This window comes from Garra rufa, chromosome 3, assembly GCF_049309525.1.
Source record: "Garra rufa chromosome 3, GarRuf1.0, whole genome shotgun sequence".
Lineage (NCBI taxonomy): Eukaryota > Metazoa > Chordata > Actinopteri > Cypriniformes > Cyprinidae > Garra > Garra rufa.
In genome coordinates, this window is record NC_133363.1 from 38480930 (window position 1) to 38499860 (window position 18931).

Sequence of the window (18931 nt, forward strand, 5' to 3'; positions counted from 1 at the left end):
AAGTAACTAGTTATATTACTAGTTACATTTTTTTTTCTTACACAAAAAACTGTTATTCTAAACAAAAAAGCATGACCTACTGCGTGCATCCAGTGCATACGCGATCTCATAAAGCTCTTATAACACAATGGATATTATGCACAATTAATCTTTCATAAAGGTCTACGTGTGTTGTGATTCGTAAGCACGCAATATTCAGCACTGTTCAAAACTTTTGAGCAGTGAGTGATCTTAAACACCATTGATTGGCGATGCGTTCCAAAAATCAGCAGATGGCTACATTGCTCATGCTGCAAACAAGTTTTAAATCGAAACTGCCTATTCTTGCTCTTACTAATAATATATGTTGTTCTTGCTGCTTTTGTGCAATAGACGAATAAATTTTTTTTTTTTTTTTAGATATTTTATGTTTAGATATTTCTATATTGCGGGAGTCCCGCGAATCATTTTATTTTCCCGCATCCCGCACACACACACACACACACACACACACACACACACACACACACACACACACACACACACACACACGAGTCTCTACCCGCCCGCACCAGCACACGCACTTGTCCATCAAGTTTTGTCCCGCGCCGCACTCTGTTGCGTTGGGTCCCGCGGGTTTGCAGGTCTCTATTTGCAAGTGCCGCTCTGCTGCTGGCTGCCGGGTGTCGACCAATCGGTGATGGTAATTTAATGATACCTCGTGCCAAACCCAGACCAATCACTGTTCCCATTCACGCCCCCCTCCCCTTCCCTTCTGTGTTGTCGTGTGCCTTGTGTGTGATGAAGGTGCTACCAAATGTAACGCAAGTAACTAGCTCGGGAAAACTGTAATAATATTACAATTTTCGGACGAGTAATGCCTTACACTGCTAGTTACTGAAAAAAGTAATATTATTACAGTAACGCGTTACTTTGTAACGCGTTACACCCAACACTGATTATGAAGTATGGTCAGAAAATGTTTCTCAGTTCCGTATACTTCCTTTGTTAAACAATAATGTATTAGTAAGATTTCATTATGGCTAGCGACCCACTCGTAGCCTAAGCTGTCGACCTGTAGCGAATAACAGCTCCGAATGGCTACTATAAGGGCTAATAGGATTATGTCCGTAAGCGGTGGAGTGTAAACACAGGCTTTGTCTCAAAACCCAACTGGACTGCCTATTTACACCACGTTCTAGGACATTCTAAGCACATTTTGAGGCAGCCGGTTCACACACACAAACTAAACTTTGCCTCCTGACATCCTCCTAAAATGCCCAGAGTTGCAGCACACGCCTATGATTAGAAAATGCATTCTAGTTAGGTAGCTCACTTGATTGTGAAACACATCCGCAGACCGCTAGAGCTGGAGGAGTCATGTGTGAGGTGGTGCTTGTAGTGTGTAAAGAGGAAGCGCTTCTTTGACAGGGGTTTGGACACATGAAGACGCTAGTGTGATGAGTGAGGATGCCTCCGCAGAGAGTGTTCGCGCTGCCCAGACAGCATTCCCTGCTGCTGCCCGCCGTCATCAACCCATTTGTGCACGACCTTACCTTAACCAAAGCCGATAAAATCAAAGTGAGTCCTGCTGTCAATTTCTAACATGCATTCTGTCAATATTATTCTTCACTTAAGTCAGTTCTTCATTTTATGCATTTATCCACATTTAATCTGATTTGGCAAATGATTCGTTTCCCTAATCTATTGCATGATCTCTCTTACTTCCTCCGTTAGTTTTTAACAATCTTACAGTAACTTAACTGAATAGGGAACAGGACTAGCAAATGCTGTCAGCAAATTTAAAAGATGTCATATTAGTAAATAAATTAGAATTACAATTCCCATTATGCTGCAGAAAGTGTTTAAATGATGTTACTTATTTGATGTTACAATTTTAAAAAGTGTTACCGTTTTTGTAATAAGAGAAAATCCCACAGTAACCCAGTTTACAATTAACGTGGTAGAGAGAACGTTATGTTATTTTTGTTAGAAATATTTGTTATAAAGTTGCATAATAAGATGTTTTTGGTACAGTATATAATATCAGTCCAATACATTGTGGAAATTATTGTATGCTTTTAATTGTTGAACACAATCAAGATCTATGACACTATCCACCAGTTTCACAGACAAGGCTTAAACCTAGTCCCAGTCTAAAATGTAAGTCTGAGCTGTTTCAACTTAAAGAAACTTGCACTGATTGATCTTAAAATATGTTGGTGCCTTTGTTTTGCCTCAAAATGCACACCAGTAGTGTTTTTTCTAAGGCATGTTTATAAAAATTACTCAAATGTCCTAACTGAACTATAGCCTATCCTGCTTAACCTTATGTGTTCATAAACTAACTAGTGTACATGCCAAGTCAGTGTTTCCCAACCTTTTTGACCCAAAGACCCCCATTGTCCAACACAATATTTGAGGCAATTCAACCCTGCTTATATGTGACCCTGGGCCACAATACCAGTCATAAGTCGTAAGGGTATATTTGTAGCAATAGCCAAAAATACATTGTATGGGTCAAAATGATCGATTTTTCTTTTATGCCAAAAATCATTAGGATATAAAAGATAAAAGATATATGAAGATCATGTTCCATGAAGATATTTTGTAAATGTCCTATGATTAATATATCAAAACTTATTTTTTTGATTAGTAGCATGCATTGCTAAGAACTTCATTTGGACAACTTTAAAGGTAATTATCTCAAAATGTAGATTTATTTTGCACCCTCAGATTTCATATTTTTAACAAAACTATACATCAATGAAAAGCTTATAAAAATGGAACCTTATGACTGGTTTTGTGTTATTTTCTGTATTTCTGCTAAAGTTATATAAAATATGCTTTTTCAAACTATTTCATTTTGTGATTCCAGACATTTGAAAAGGTGTATGTTCTTCAGTAAAAGCATAAAATATATATATATATTATTGATTATTTTATTTTATTTCATTTTTAATAGGGCTGTTGAATGCTTAAATCTGATTGGCTGATGAATGTTTTAGATTACAATTATTTTCAGGGAAAAACTCTAAAGTAGTTACAGACAGGTCTTGACTACATTACATTTCCACCTAATACCTTTAAGTCATCCTGCAGCCAAGGATGGGAGTTGTGCTGGGTTATTTGTATGTTAGATAACTTTATACTTTATTACATGTATGAAATACTTTATTACATGTATCAAACAGCTCTCTGCATTCATGAAATATGCTGTGGCATTGTTTGTAATTATTCCTATGTTACTGTCACATTTCACGTCTGTTTTTGTCTCCCCCTGTCATTTTGTGTGCATTTGGTTTAGTCCTCGTTTGTGTCATCACCGTCACCTGTGTTCAATGATTAGTCACCATTTATAAGTCTGTCTTTTTCTTGAGTTTATTGTCGGTCCTTAATGTTGCCTAAAGTGTGTGAAGATCTCTGTTCCTGCCTTGTTCCTCTTGAAGATTGATATTAAATATAGTTGTTTGTTTGAATACCGTCTATCGTCTCGTCTCGTCCTGCACACACCCGTAACAGAAGGACCGACCGAAACCGTTCACGGCGTCTTCCCCTGCGTTTCTTTTCCGTTTTTTGTAACAGTGTTTTATTTATTTATTTTTTTTTTTCCCTCATGGATGACCCCAACGTTTTCATCATCCTCCTGGAGCAGGGGAGCCATTCTCTCGAGGACCACACCAGAGACTTTGTGCAACTCATACCACTCACGCACTACCCGGACAGCTGCCTGTGCACGTTCTTTCGCAAGGGACTTAACATCACCACCAAAGCGCAGCTGTCCGGGGAGGGTCCTCGAGAGAGCATCGCCGAATACATTGAGTGGGTGCTGGCGTCCTGTAGATCTTCCTGGACTGTCTGCTTCATCGAGGAGGACGTCAGCCCCACTCATGACCCAGAGAGCAGCAAACCATCACCCCGACACGCAGAGCACGAACCCGAGCACACCGCGGATGAGGGACTAGAGCCGCGAGCGACAGAGCCAGAGCCCTCTCCGACTGATCAGGTGCGTGAGCCGGAGTCTACATCTGCGACGGTGGATTGCGACGTGGAGCAGGTGAGGTAAATGGAGAGTCCTGCCCACTGCAACACCACTGGGGATGAGCTGGAAGACATCTCTGGGGACTTAATTGACTTCTTCTCCGAAGTTGTGGAGTATAACACGCCTGATTTAATAGACTTTTTCTCTGAACCACTGGCTTGCATGAACTTCCCCCCCACCCGCCCTCTTCTGTCTGGATCTGCCTGTTCCCCGCTGGTTCCGCCCAGCCGTCCTGAGTCCCCGCTGGTTCCATCCAGCCGTCCAGAGTCCCTGAAGTCATCAGCCAGTCCCCTTGCTCACCCTCAGCCCACCATCTATGCAGTGGGCTCGCCGCAGGGATGCCAGCTCACATCGGGGGCATGGCTGGAGGTTCCCTCAGCTCCGCCTCCAGCCTCCGAGCCCAGATCTCCACCTCGGCCCTCCAACCCTGCGGCTCCACCACGGCTCTCTGCGCCCTCAGCTCCACCGTCGCCCGTCGGCCCACCAGCTCCACCGGGCTCCATCGTCCTTCCGGCTCCGCTTTGGTCAGTCGTCGACCATCCGCCGCCTCGGGACTCCACTCCTCTGGCTTCGCCTCGTCGCTCTGTCAGGCTCCTCCTTCCCGTCAGCGTCGCCTTTTTTCTTCTGTCGCTCCGGCTCCGCTGTGGACCTCCGGATCTCCGCCTCGGCCGCCAGAGCCTCCGGTTCCGCGGTGTCGCCCTGGTCCCTCGGCTCTCCATCTCCGCCTCGGGTTCCTCTGCCAACTGCTCCGCCTCTGTCGGTCGGCCCCCTGGAGTCGGCGGTCCTTCCTCCACGGCTCCTCCCTCCATCGGCTCCACCGTGGGCCGTCATCCTGGCTGCGATCTGGGTCCTGCTCTCCTGCTTCAGGTCCCTCCTGTTTTCTCCCTGGCTCCTCCCACCATCGTCGCCCCCTTGGACTGTCGTTTCTGTCACTTGGACTTTTTTTTTGGTCCCCCTCCTTCGGTTGCGGCCTCCGCCGAAGCCCCCTCCCTCATGGACTCAAGGTTTCTGGTTTTCTGCCCCTCTCTTCTTTTTTGTTTTTCTACGGCGCGAGGACGTAATGTCACAGTTCACATCTGTTTTTGTCTCCCCCTGTCATTTTGTGAGCATTTGGTTTAGTCCTCGTTTGTGTCATCACCGTCACCTGTGTTCAATGATTAGTCACCATTTATAAGTCTGTCTTTTTCTTGAGTTTATTGTCGGTCCTTAATGTTGTCTAAAGTGTGTGAAGATCTCTGTTCCTGCCTTGTTCCTCTTGAAGATTGATATTAAATATAGTTGTTTGTTTGAATACCATCTCTCGTCTCGTCCTGCACACACCCGTAACAGTTACACTTGGAGGTTATAATTTGTTTTACAGTATTTTTCACCCCCTAAAACCAGTTACATGTCTGTCTCTTATGGGCACAATATGTAAGATTATGTTATTATTAAAACATCCATAAACCACTAGAGCAGTGTTATATATTTTGCTGTCTTGTGTACTTACATTATCCCAAATGTTTTAAAGAATGTTTAAATCCAGAGAAATAAGCAATTTTAACTAGTGTAACAGACCATTTCTTTTTTTTTTTTTTTTTTTTTTTTTTTGTAGAAAACATAAACTCCAAAGACATTTTAATGTTCGATGCATTTTTTTTTTTAGACAGGTGAATAACACACAGAGTAGCAACATATAACAACGCTTCAACAAACTCAAACGTATCTAGCTGCTTTTTCCTACATATGCAAGACCGGAGAAAGACCGACTGTGGCATAATAAAAGCTTCGCTGATTTGAGCTCATCCATAGACATGATGCCCGTGTCCTGTCGGATTGCATTGGCTGTGAGGATAAAGACAACAACTCTCATGATACAACACTCAATCACGGCGTCATCAAACTACGCCTTTGTTTCTTGTTTGTTTTGAATATGCGCCCTCTACCAGTGAAAACTATATTTGATATTTATTGTGTGAGTATGTCATTTTTTTTCTTATGTCTGTGTTTAGTGTTGTCTTCAAGGACTCATCCTTGTGCCGCTCCGTGGCATTTTCTTGCTTCTCGTTCTCATGGTCATGTGGCCGGTTTCGGTCATGATAACATTCAGACAGTCTCTGAAAGGAGCAGTGGAGCCCATGACTGGCTGGAGAAGGTAAATACTAAACTCTATTGACTCATGTCACACACAGATAGCCTACGCACCACCTCCTACATTTCACCACAAGACTAAAATACACCTTTTTAATAATTAATTTAAAAATAGCGCTGCCTTTTACATGTTTTATCTTAGTTCCTAATTTGTGTCTTTTGCTACAAGCTAAAATATTTTTGTTAAACATAAGCGGATAGTCATTTGTCAGGAATTGTGGGTGGTAATTGTTGTATTTTTATGTGTGTTTGTTTTCTCTGTATTAATAATAGATGTGAGAGTTGGTGGTTTGCATATCAGCCATTACACATATTTGCCGCATTACAGAGCCCCTTACGTTCTGTTTAATTCATTCTTCTGTTGAACAGGCCACATGGTTTCTTGCAAAACAGCTCATTTTGCTATATCTCGTTTTTGCTTGGACTGACCACACTGATCAGTGATCAGATTAATTAAGTCTTTGCGTAGGAGGTAACACGGCTTTTGGAGGGATGTGGTTTTTCCCTTAACTGATGCAACAATGTGCTGATCTGATACCTTATGAGAACTCCGTGTCAAAGCCGTTTAAGCAAGCCTTTTGTGTGTCAGTATGTTGGACCAATTGATGTCATTACCCAGTATGATTTTTTTTTGTGTGTGCTTGTATGTGTGTTTGTGGGCAGGTTCTTGCACAAAAGAGTGATGACCTTTCTAGGCCGGCTGTATTTCTTCGGCATGGGCTTCAGGGTGGTGGTAAAGGGGAAGCAGGCCAGCAGTCTAGAGGCCCCCATTCTAGCTGTGGCCCCTCACTCTTCCTTCTTTGACGCCATTGTCTGTATTGAAGCTGGTCTACCCTCTACTGTATCCCGCTCTGAGTCCCTGGAAGCACCGATCTTTGGCAGTATGGATATTTGCATCAATATCGGTTTACACAAAAACAAAATCTAATGCCAAATGATTTCATAATGTGTTCCAATAGCTTTTGAACATCTACAGTCAAAACAAAATGTATTCAGACACCTTCAAAATTTCTCACATTATTAGTTTATATGCTATAGTTTACAAACTGTGTCAGAACAAATTCATCTTGATAATGTCAGATAACTTTGATGGAAAGGAATGTAACATATAATATGTCACAGTTAACTTTATTTTGCTATCCTCACTTACATAAATTAACTATAGTATCAAATATCAAATATTATATCTCGTGTGTGAATAATTTTAGTTTGACTGTATGCTTCGTTTATCAGTTTGGGTTCAACAAATTTTATCATTACTTCGCATTGACTTATTCTCACATGGGTAAAAAATATTGTGTTCCACAGGGTTTTTGCGCTGTGTACAGCCTGTGCTTGTGTCGCGCAAAGATCCAGATTCTCGTAGAAACACTATTCTTGAGATTGAGCGGAGAGCAAAGTCAGGCGGACACTGGCCACAGGCGAGTATCTCCTATCTATGTTTTAAAATATCTATTATATTTTTTATTATTTTATTTTATTTTTTCATGTGTGACTTTAAAATGGTCAAAAATAAATATGCCTCCAAAATATACACCACAAATTTGCTTAATTACATTATGCATGAAAGGTTATGCTGGCTCACTCCAATATTTTATTTTATTTCATTTTTTATGTGTGACTTTAAAATAGTCAAAAATAAAACCATGTAAAAAAAATGTTAAATAAATATGCCTCCACAATATACACAATAAATTTGCTTGTTTTATTTTATTTTATTTTATTTTATTTTATTTATATTACATTGTATTTATTATAATGTAATCAAACAATATACACAACCAATTAGCTTGATTACATTATGCATGAAAGGTTATGCTGCCTCACGCCAATATTTTATTTTATTTTACTTTACTTTTTTTTCATATGTGACTTTAAAATGGTCAAAAATAAAACCATGTTAAAAAAAAGTTTAAATAAATATGCCTCCACACTATAAACCACAAATTTGCTTGATTACATTATGCATTTAAGGTTATGCTGCCTCACACCAATATTTTATTTTAATTTATTTTATCATATGTGACTTCAAAATTGTCAAAAATTAAACCATGTTAAAAAAGGTTAAATAAATATGCCTCCACAATATACACAATAAATTTGCTTATTTTATTTTATTTAACTTTTCTTTTTTGATATATAACTTTAAAATGGTCAAAAATAAAACCAAGTTTAAATAAAAATGCCTCCACAATATACAACACAAATTAGCTTGATTACATTATGCATGAAAGGTTATGCTGCCTAACTATATTTTATATAACTATATTTATATTTTCCAATATTTTATTTTATTTTATTTTATTTTTATATGTGTCTTTAAAATACGGTAGTCAAAAATAAAACCATGTTTTAAAAAAAGGTTAAATAAATATACCTTGAGAATTTCAGAATATGAAACCAAAGTAACAAACTAAGTGTATTCCAGCTATTGAAAGCAGGAAATTACTTAGACCTATACTTCCTCAGCTAGAATAAAGGATGTCCGGTTCCTAAACAATGTTCTGTGCCAACATTCTTAATGTTTAATTAGTTTTACCAACTGTGTTATTAAGGAGTGATTGGTACCACTAAAAATATCACTGGTGTTAGTTTCTTTTTCTTTCTTTTTTTAGGTGCTGATTTTTCCTGAAGGAACGTGTACGAACAGATCATGTCTCATTACCTTTAAACAAGGTGAGCAGATTGTTTATTTTTGTCAGTTTGTTTGTTTTTATAGAAAGAGAATTCTAATTTGGACACTATAATAATGCTGATTAACTGTTATGATCTGGTTGAGATGTTACAGATGCAGTAAAGATACAGAAACAGTGTGTTGAGTCAAAAGTCCCTAATTCAGTAGATAATGAAATTTGTGTATGAACCGCGCCATATGAAAATCTTGTCGTCTGTTATCAGATAACTAATTTTCCTAATGCAAATATATACAAGAGAAGGGAAATAGAAACTATCGTAGTATTAGGGGTTTCCAAAGCTTGCAGTTTGTTTTGGCATGCTAAAAAAGTTAAAATGAGGTCTGCTGAGCCCAGCAAAACTAGCGGCACATAAAAGAGAGAGAGATGAATGTTGCGTGTATGAATAGGTATTATCCACACCGCTAAGACTCAAATCCCTTTGAGTCAGTGACATTTATTTAAATATATTTCACAAACTCTGTTCGAAATAGGCTTCATTAATTTAGCAGGTCAGTGTGATGTTTATTGTTGTATTATATAACATCTATAGATTTTTTTTCTACACACATTTAGGTCATATCATTAGAACAGTGTTTGCTTCATTGATAATCATTGATTGTCCACTTGAGAACTAGTCAAATAGCTGTGACCTGATATTTACTGTAGGGCATGGTGAGATCAATAGGGTTTCAGGCAGGGATTTAACTGCATTCTTTAGCATATGACTTCATAAAGAAAACAGATATGACTGTTGTACTGAGCAGTTTTTCATGTGCTACTCTTTTTACCTCAATAGGTGCCTTTATCCCAGGGGTGCCAGTACAGCCTGTTATGATCAGATATCCAAATAAGTTGGTCAGTATGAATTCAACATCAGTCCTGTACTATTGTTATGGTGCCTTCTAGGGGACAAATGCAAACACAGTTGAGTAACACAGTTGTAAACATATGTAAAATACAAATCCATAAATAACCAAGAAGAAAGTACTATAGTAGACGACCATAAAATTTGGATAGAAAAGCATGTGGCGCAGTAAACTAAAGGCTCTGCATGTCTGTCAGCTTGAGCTCTTGTATAATCTGTTGCTCTTGTGTGAATAGCTCATTTTTAAATGAGAGAATTCTTACAAATGCTTGTCTTTTTAATACTTACAGGACACAGTTACATGGACATGGCAGGGCCCAGAATCGTAAGTAATAATAAACATAAACAAAGCCTAAAGTATGTACACAACTGATGAAATGCTTCCACAACTAGGCCTTTTCCAATCACTGTCACAACAAAAAAGTCATAAGTCAGATGACTGGATTGAATACAATGTTGCAATAAACACTCTTTGATGAGCCAAAATAGATGTTTCATTGGTTTACTGGCATTTTAAGATTTAGAGCAAAATTTATATTCCGATAAAAAGGGAAAACAGCATGCTGTCTGACTAAATTCTCATCCTCCTCCTTTCACATTGCGACATCTCTGTATGTGTAGTGTTGTAGATCGCTTTGTAAGATAAGCTTGGTTTTGAGACCCTTTTGTAGTATGTCATACGAGAAATGCAGTTGCACAGTCATGCATATAAAGAGAGCAATGCTTCCTGAAATGCTGTTGGTTTGGAACCTCACCACCAGTTCCTGTTTTAGGGCCAGACTACTGCTGCTCACACTCTGTCAGCTCTATACGACAGTGGAGGTTGAGGTCTGTGAGAAAAATTGTGTATTTCATAATAACATTCTCAGATTTTTGCACCTTTGATGAAGAAACATATCAAAAAGATGAAAAAGCTAAGGAGATCAATCTTGCTTAATATAATGACAAACCTAATCTCATAAGCTATATAGCTAATCTCCAAAAAAGTTGAAACCTATATAAGTTTATATATGTATTGTGTTTGTGTTTTAGTTTCTGCCTCCTCAAATTCCTACTGAGATGGAGAAAAAGTGTCCTATCAAGTTTGCTCAGTCAGTGAGAGCTGTGATGGCTGAGTAAGCATGGCTTGTTGCTGTTTATTCTTTAATGTCTTTATAATATTATATTAGTAACACTTTACTTAAAGCCTATATGTGACCCTGGACCACAAAACCAGTCTTAAGTAGCACAGGTATATTTGCAGCAATAGCCAAAAATACATTGTATGGGTCAAAATGTTTGTTTTTTTCTTTTATGCCAAAAATCATTAGGATATTAAGGAAACATAATGTTCCATGGAGATACTTTGTCAATATCCCACCATAAATATATCAAAACTTAATTTTTGATTAGTAATATCTATTGCTAAGAACTTTAAAAGCAATTATCTCAATATTTTGATTGTTTTGCACCCTTAGATTCCAGATTTTCAAATTGTTGTATCTCGGCCAACTATTGTCCCATCCTAGCAAGCCACAAACCATTGGAAAGCTTTTTTATTCAGATTTAGAAAAATGTACTCTTATGACTGGTTTTGTGGTCTTGGGTCACATATGTATAACGCATTAAATAGGCACAATGCATAATGTGCATTGTGATGCATTATGTCTTTTTATAAATAATTGGAACCAAATTTAAAATGTGTTATAATATTTGAAGGTTTCCTTGTCACCTGTTTTAATGCATTATACAAAAGATCTAACAATGAATAAAAAAGTATTGTAATGTATTTTAACTGTGGTTACAGTTATTCATAAAATCATACGATGCATTATTAGGTGCATTACAATACATAATGAATGCATTACTTCTACATTAATAATGCATTACATATAAAGGCTTTAAGTAAAGTGTTACCATTATATTTAATGGATATTTACAATGTATGCACAATACAATATTTCAGTGTTAATATTTGTATCACAATTTCTCAATCTGTAACTAGGTCTCTGGCCTTGCCGGTCACAGACCACACTTATGAAGATTGTCGTCTGATGATTGCAGCTGGAGAACTGACCCTGCCTATGGAGGCAGGTCTCGTGGAGTTTACCAAGATCAGCAGGAAATTGGAGTATGACAGTTTAAATTATAAAAAAAACATATCCATAGTAATAAGTGAACATTATTGAGACTGGCAGCCCACATAACATACAATTTAAAGGGATAGTTCACCCAAAAATGAAATTCAGTCATTAATTGTTCACCTTCATGTCGTTTGTTAATCTTCGTAACACAAATTAAGATATGTTTGATAAAATCGAGAACTTTCAGTCCCTGCATGGACAGCAACACAACTACCACGTTCAAGGTCCAGAAAGGTAGTAAGGACATTATTAAAATGTAATTTTATGAAGCTATGAGAATGCTTTTTGTGCTTAAAGGAAACAAAAATAATGACTTTATTCAACAATGTTCTTGTCTTCCATGTCAGTCTTTGGTTTATGGTCGAACCACCAATGTCACATTGACTATTTTAATGATGTCCTTACTACCTTTCTGGGCCTTGAGTATGGTAGTTGCATTACTGTCTATGTAGGGTCAAAAAGCTCTTGGATTTCATCAAAAGTATCTTAATTTGTGTTTTGAAGATGAACAAAGGTCCTGCGGGTTTGGAACAACATGAAGGTAGGTTATTAATGACAGTTTTAAGCTTAAAATCTCTGTTTCTGTTGTAAATTCAGATTAAAGTGGGACAATGTGAAAAAGGAATTAGAGAGTTTTGCCAACATAGCCTGTTCTTGCAAAGGAGGCAGAATCACAATTGAAGAGTTTGCCAGCTTTCTCAAAATACCCATCAGCCCAGCTCTACAGGAGCTCTTCGGTCTGTTTGACAGGGTGAGTATGGCCATAACTAACCACATGGAAAAAGATATAGAAAAGAGGACTGATTAGATTCAGAAAAGAAGCAGATATTTTAAAGTTGTCTTCTTTAAAATCTTCTTTATTGTCAGTCTTCTCATATGTCTTCATATGCTTTCTCTTTGTAGAATGGCGATGGCACCATTGATTTCAGAGAGTATGTCATTGGTGTCACAGTTCTGTGCCGCCCAGCTAATAATGAGGAAGTCATTCAGACTGCTTTTAAGGTAATGATATTACAGATAGCACTGATGTTATTGTGAAAAAATAGCAAAATGAATTTGTGGAACATGATTGTGCAATGAATAAAAGAAGATTTAATCTGATAAAGATTAAAAGACATCATGTGGTGTGGTTATGAAGGTAAACCATATAAGTACTGAAGTGTCACTGGTTGGTAACACCTCGAGGTGGTTTACAAAAAAGTCTCAAACTTGACAAAAAGAAACCGTAAAGTCAACAGTAGAGCATTACTATGGGGGACTACTGCTGTGTGATCTATTGTCAAAAATATTCACGTGTATATATAAAAAATGAGATGGATGTCTAATTGTGTCTGAATTCTTTCCACAGCTTTTCGACATTGATGAGGACAGCTGTATCACACAAGAGGAGTTTAGCAGTTTGCTACGTTCTGCTCTTGGAGTATGTGATCTTGACGTCGACAGCCTCTTCAAAGAAATCGATGCAGATGGATCAGGACACATAACTTATGGTGTGTATGCCAACTGTATAGCAACTACCACAGTGATAAGACTGTCAGTCATGTTAGAAGTGCTATCATCCAGAGAATACTTTTTTCAGCCATGGTGTATGAATTTTTGCAAACAAATACTATTATAACTGCTACTATTATACCTTTCATGATAATTATATGTTTTGTTATGTTCATTGCTTTTGCCATTTAGCATGTTTAGTGGTTGTCTAGTTTGGCAATTGTTTTATTTGAAGTTGTGAAACCCAACTGTTACTTGTGAAACTGAACTGAACTGCACATGGTTGCATTAAGCTAATTACACAATGCTGAATTGCATTATATTAACATCATCTTTACTGAACTTGATCATTTTGATTTGAAAATAAGATGTAAGATGTTACAGATATGTGACCCTGGACCACAAAACCAGTCATAAGTAGCACAGGTATATTTGTAGCAATAGCCAAAACCACATTGTATGAGTCAAAATTATACATTTTTCTTTTATGCCAAAAATCATTAGGATATTAAGTAAAGATCATGTTCAATGAAGATATTTTGTAGATTTCCTACTGTAAACATATCGAAACCTAATTTTTGATTAGTAATATGGTTTGCAAAGAACGTTTTTAGCACAACTTTAAAGGTCGATTTTCTAAATATTTAGATTTTTTTGCACGCTCAGATTCCAGTATCTCCGCCAAATATCGTCCTATCATAACAAACAATACATCAGTGGAAATCTTATTTATTCAGCTTTGAGATGGTGTATGAATCTTAATGTTAAAAAAAAGACTCTTATGAATGGTTTTGTGGTCCAGGGTCACATATTACAGTAATATTTTCCTGTGAAGCTGCTTTGAAAACATGGATTTACCCTGAGTTGACAATATAGGGAGTATCACAGCCCAAATTCCTTAACATAGATCATTTTATGTCATGATTTAACTTGTCTGAATTGAACCTTGACTTTGGGCTATATGTTACATGCATTCAGCAAGCAAGAACTAGCATATATCTTAATCTGAATGCTGTTTTTTTATAAATAAATGTTTACTAGTTCAACAAAAGTTTCCACAATAATTTAAGGTATTAAAAGAGTATCACCCAGAGGCCCGAGGCTTTTCTGCACATGAAAGCATCATGGTTAGCACCAAGTGATTCTATGCTGTGTAAGCAAACACCTTGGAAAATATTTGTGTGTAGAATTATGAACATTTACAAGTGAAGGCTTGTTGTTGTTTGTCTAGTTTATTACTTGTCAAGGATGAATCATGACTGTGACTGGTCTTTTATAATATTTGCAGGAAGTTGAAGTGTGAGTTGATTTCAGGCAATCAGTTGTATGTATTGGAAATAGCGTCCCAAATTGAAAATTCTGTCATTAATTACTCACCCTCATATTGTTCCAAACCCGCAAGACCTTCATTCATCTTCAGACACAAATTAAGATATTTTTGATGAAATCCGAGAGCTTTCTGACCCTCCATATAGACAGCAACGCAACTACCATGGCCACGTTCAAGGCCCAGAAAGGTTGTAAGGACATTGTTAAAATAGTTCATGTGACACCCATAATTTTATGAAGCTACAAGAATACTTTTAGTGCAAAAAAAAAAAGAATTACTTTCAACAAATCCAACAATTTCTTCTCTTCTGTTCACAAAAGTGCGTTCACAATATGCATGCATTGTGGTACTTTTGTGAGTGTGCGTCGAAGACTGAGAGAGAAAAGAAAAAATTGTTGAATAAAGTCAATATTTTGGTTTTCTTTGTGCACAAAAAGTATTCTTGTGGCTTCATCAAAATACAATTGAACTACTGATGTCACATGAGCTATTTTAACAAAGTCCTTACTACCTTTCTGGGCCTTGAATGTTGCATTGTTGTCTAAACAGGGTCAAAAAGCTCTCGGATTTCATCAAAAATATCTTAGTTTGTGTTCTAAAGTTCTAACGGGTTTGGAATGACATAAGGGTGAGAAATTAAAGACAGTTTTTTTAATATTTGGGTGAAGTGAACCTTTAATTTGGGACACTATATCATAGAATATTTACATCATGTTATTCAACCATTACTGCCTTACTTGATTCGTTTGGCCTCTTTTGAGTAACTAAATCTGTAGTAACCTTCGTGTCTCTATTTGTCTCTCAGATGAGTTCCGTACCTTCGCTCTCACCCACCCAGAGTATGCCAAGCTCTTCACCACCTACATCGAGCTACAGCGTTACCAGGGTCTCCAGGGCGAGGATTTCGATTTTGAAGCCAGTTTCTCTAACTGCTGTACCGCTTCTCATAATAACCAAGAGGACAGTACCTCTGATAAGAAAGATGACTGACAGTATGCAGGAATAAGGTTCATATTCTGCCATGCCATTGGAACATGTGCCTTGGGCGGAGGGTTTTGTACACAAGCATGTGCTCTGTCAGTAGTTTTCAGTATTTCATATACTATTCAATGGTTTATTTAAAGGCTTTCAGATCAATGTTTATTAAATGGCAATATATAGGCATGCTAAAAACATTTCTTATTTTGATGCAGATAAAAAGTAATTATTTGAACACCCCTCAGCTTTTAAACATGAAGATTGTAGTCCCAACTCTTTTTTATTAATGTTATCTAATTTAAAAAAAAATATTTCTGATTACATTGGAGATCATGTGCTTTCAGCACAGGCCTCCCAGTTAGTTTTTTATAAAAAAAAAAAGTGGATTTTTAATTAGTATTTTACAAAAGAGATTCTTATACAAATACAAAGTTTCCTTTTTCTTTTGTATTCTTTTTTTTCTGCTCAGGGACTTTGGTACAGAAAGTGAGTGGTAATCAAAGGTTTTGCTTTGCATCTTGTTTTTATTTGCATTCCCATTGAGGGGAGATGTTGCTGAGTTAGCGTTCTGTCCCTGCTGCTTGTTCAGACTAATACTCTGTTGCATCCACTGAAAATAGGCCAATTTGTGAGCAAACAGGCAACACAACACGCCCACAGTATCATGCACCAGAGGGCTCGGTTCCAAATTATCCCACTGCAGTGGTAGGCTATTTATTCAGCAATGCAGGTTGCAATTATGATTTTGTTAACACAGCAAAGTTAGCTTTTTTGCAATTAAAAAAATCCTTTGAATTTTAACTAGTATTTGTTGGCCCTTTTATGTTTGAGTGCATGAACACTTGTTAGAAGAGTTTGTACACTCTCGTGAATTATCAGGAGATACTGAAGAAAAACTGCTGATTAGCAGACTGCTAACAATAGTTTCATACTAAAAACGTCCACTAGGTGACAGCAACTACTACTATATACAGCAAGTTGATCGTCTGCACAAACCGCTCCTCTTTCTAAAGAAATCATTCCAAATCTATAGTGAATGTGCAAATATTGTAAATGCACATCTACAATAGTTAAATACTCTTGCTTTTAAGTCACTGAGAGTGTGGATATAAGTTTAAGTTGTACAAAATTAGAAATAATAAAATTAGATATCCTCTTTGTCACTTCTCTGTGGTCATGAGTGGTCTCTCGGTTTCACCTCCTATGCTGTTACTCAGCTCTGTTCCAAATAGCAATGTGAGTTCACACTTTGATGACGTAATGACACATAGACTGTCAGCTAGAAGTCTGCAGTTTAGTCAGCATCAATGCAGACTCAGAAACTATGTCTGAGGGTGCATAGTTGTCATAAAGAGTCCATTTGCCTTTGTAAATTGTTTTCAAAATGACAAATAAGACATCCTGTCCCTGTGTCAAAAAGCTTAGGCAGTTGACTTGTTGCCTCACTAGCCTATCGGGCAATGACTTCGCAAGATGCATTTGTGCAAGCAGGTACCTCATAAAACTGGACAGGCTTCTGAGACAGATTTTTTAATGATAAACTTTTTTTTGGTGATAACACAGTTTTTCTCTTGATAACAAAACAGAGAGAGCTAATTATACATTACAAATTTCTTTGTTATATGTTATAAATTATATATTACTACAATACGAATTTCTTGTAGTCAGTAGTTCAAAATGTTAAAAACATGCCAAGTTCTGTCATGAAACTCTCAGGCGCAGGCTTATGGGTCCTTAATGCAAACTGATATTATTTGCAGTGTTAAACTACTTGGCACAAGCTGATTGATTCATGTTGCATACACAGCGAATGAGCTAGCTGCTTTACAATTAAATGACTGGTTAGCATTCACTAGAGCATTTCACATAGCACTTTCAGAGTTCGTCTGAAACCCTCCACCTCCCAAGCTCCACCTGGATAGATCTGCTACGGATTATTATGCTATTTGTGCAGCAGCATTATGTCTTTTTTATTATTTTGTACTGTACTCAGAGGTCTACTTATAATGTTAAAAAGATTTTCATATCAAACATCATAATTTAGAAGTAATAGGCTATATTCTGTCCTGTTTTGACCCCCTCATCTGGCACACTGTTTGAATCGGTGTGGTGGATTGTAGACTCAGAAGTAAACGCCCACTGTTATGATTGGCTAACAGTTGTGTATGTTTGACAGCCTACATCTTTTACAGATTGACACTAGTGTGATTTAGGTTAAAAATGCAAAAATACTCAGTACACATCAAAGCAATAATGACCATGTTATAAACTTGTTTGGTGCGACATTACTGTTGGATCCAGTCGGTTCAACATCATGTTTTAGTTTCAATCTTTCTGAAAATCCTGCATTGAATTGTGCCTTGTTTGTAAACAAATCTGTGGTAAAATGAAGTGAACAAAGGACCAAGTTCTTCATGACGCAGTTTGGAACTAAAATAAAGTTCATCCACTCTTTCCTAATGTTGGGATCAGAAGGAAGGCAGAGCAAAGACTGTGTTTTCCACAACCTGTTGATCTTCTTCTGTGGAGGCGGTGTTTAGCCACACTATTACATCATAAAATGGCACATTCCACAACCTGTCTTTTTGGCAGATTGGGTTCAATATAAGCTGGTTTTAGACTAACAAAAAATTTTAGTTCTGAAACTTTACTTTTATTGTACAATGGCCTCTTATATGTCAAACAATCAAGGGAATTTTGATTTCTCAGTTCATGACCCCCCTTTAAATGGCAGTAGCAAGTTTCTGTACTTGACAAGAGTTGTCATCATAGAAATACGTTTACACACAAACAGACCACCAACTGCAACTTTTAGACACTGTTTTATTTTTCTGTCACAGAATCAAAAGTATAGGATATAAGCTGTTTTTAGACTAACAAGAATTTGGAGTTCTGAAACTTACAGGATGTTATTACTGTACAATGACCTCTTATATGTCAAAAAAAAATCAGGGGGATTTTGATTTCTCAGTTCACGACACCTTTAAATGACGGTAACACGTTCCTGTACTTGCTCAGTAGCAGCAGCAATAATCATAAACAACAGCAATAACCAACAGCCAAGACCAAATACATTAATGTCATATATATTATCAAGCTTAAATCTTCCAAGAGCTGTCATGATAGAAATACATTTTCACACAAATAGACCACCAACTGCAACTTTTTTTCGTTGTATTTTTCTGTCACAAAATCAACTGTATAGGATAGTGGGATATCCTGCGGCCTTCAAAAATCAAGCAAAGGAAGTTATCTCAGTAGACAGGATGTGACACTATCATAGAGTTCAGACCTTCCTTGTCGCCATCCTAACTCCAT

The 18931-nt window shown here is 37.4% G+C and overlaps 1 protein-coding gene across 1 annotated transcript; it reads left to right on the forward strand.

Moving 5' to 3' along the window:
• Positions 1-1261: 1261 nt before the first annotated feature.
• LOC141332089 (lysophosphatidylcholine acyltransferase 2-like) lies at positions 1262-16736 on the forward strand. Its single transcript, XM_073837181.1, has 14 exons — positions 1262-1560; positions 6013-6155; positions 6815-7032; positions 7460-7572; positions 8767-8827; positions 9623-9681; positions 9982-10016; positions 10465-10519; positions 10724-10806; positions 11676-11801; positions 12412-12565; positions 12718-12816; positions 13163-13304; positions 15441-16736. Exons 1-14 carry the CDS (start codon positions 1450-1452, stop codon positions 15623-15625), a joined length of 1584 nt encoding a protein of 527 aa, XP_073693282.1. The 5' UTR covers positions 1262-1449; the 3' UTR covers positions 15626-16736.
• Positions 16737-18931: the final 2195 nt, after the last annotated feature.

Excerpts from the sequence above, each read along its gene's own strand:
- LOC141332089 (XM_073837181.1), top strand. The coding sequence starts at position 1,450 with ATGCCTCCGCAGAGAGTGTTCGCGCTGCCCAGACAGCATTCCCTGCTG. Across the intron at positions 10,017-10,464 it reads ACATGGCAGGGCCCAGAATC|GGCCAGACTACTGCTGCTCA; the intron begins GTAAGTAATAAT and ends TTCCTGTTTTAG. Across the intron at positions 12,566-12,717 it reads TCTTCGGTCTGTTTGACAGG|AATGGCGATGGCACCATTGA; the intron begins GTGAGTATGGCC and ends TTCTCTTTGTAG.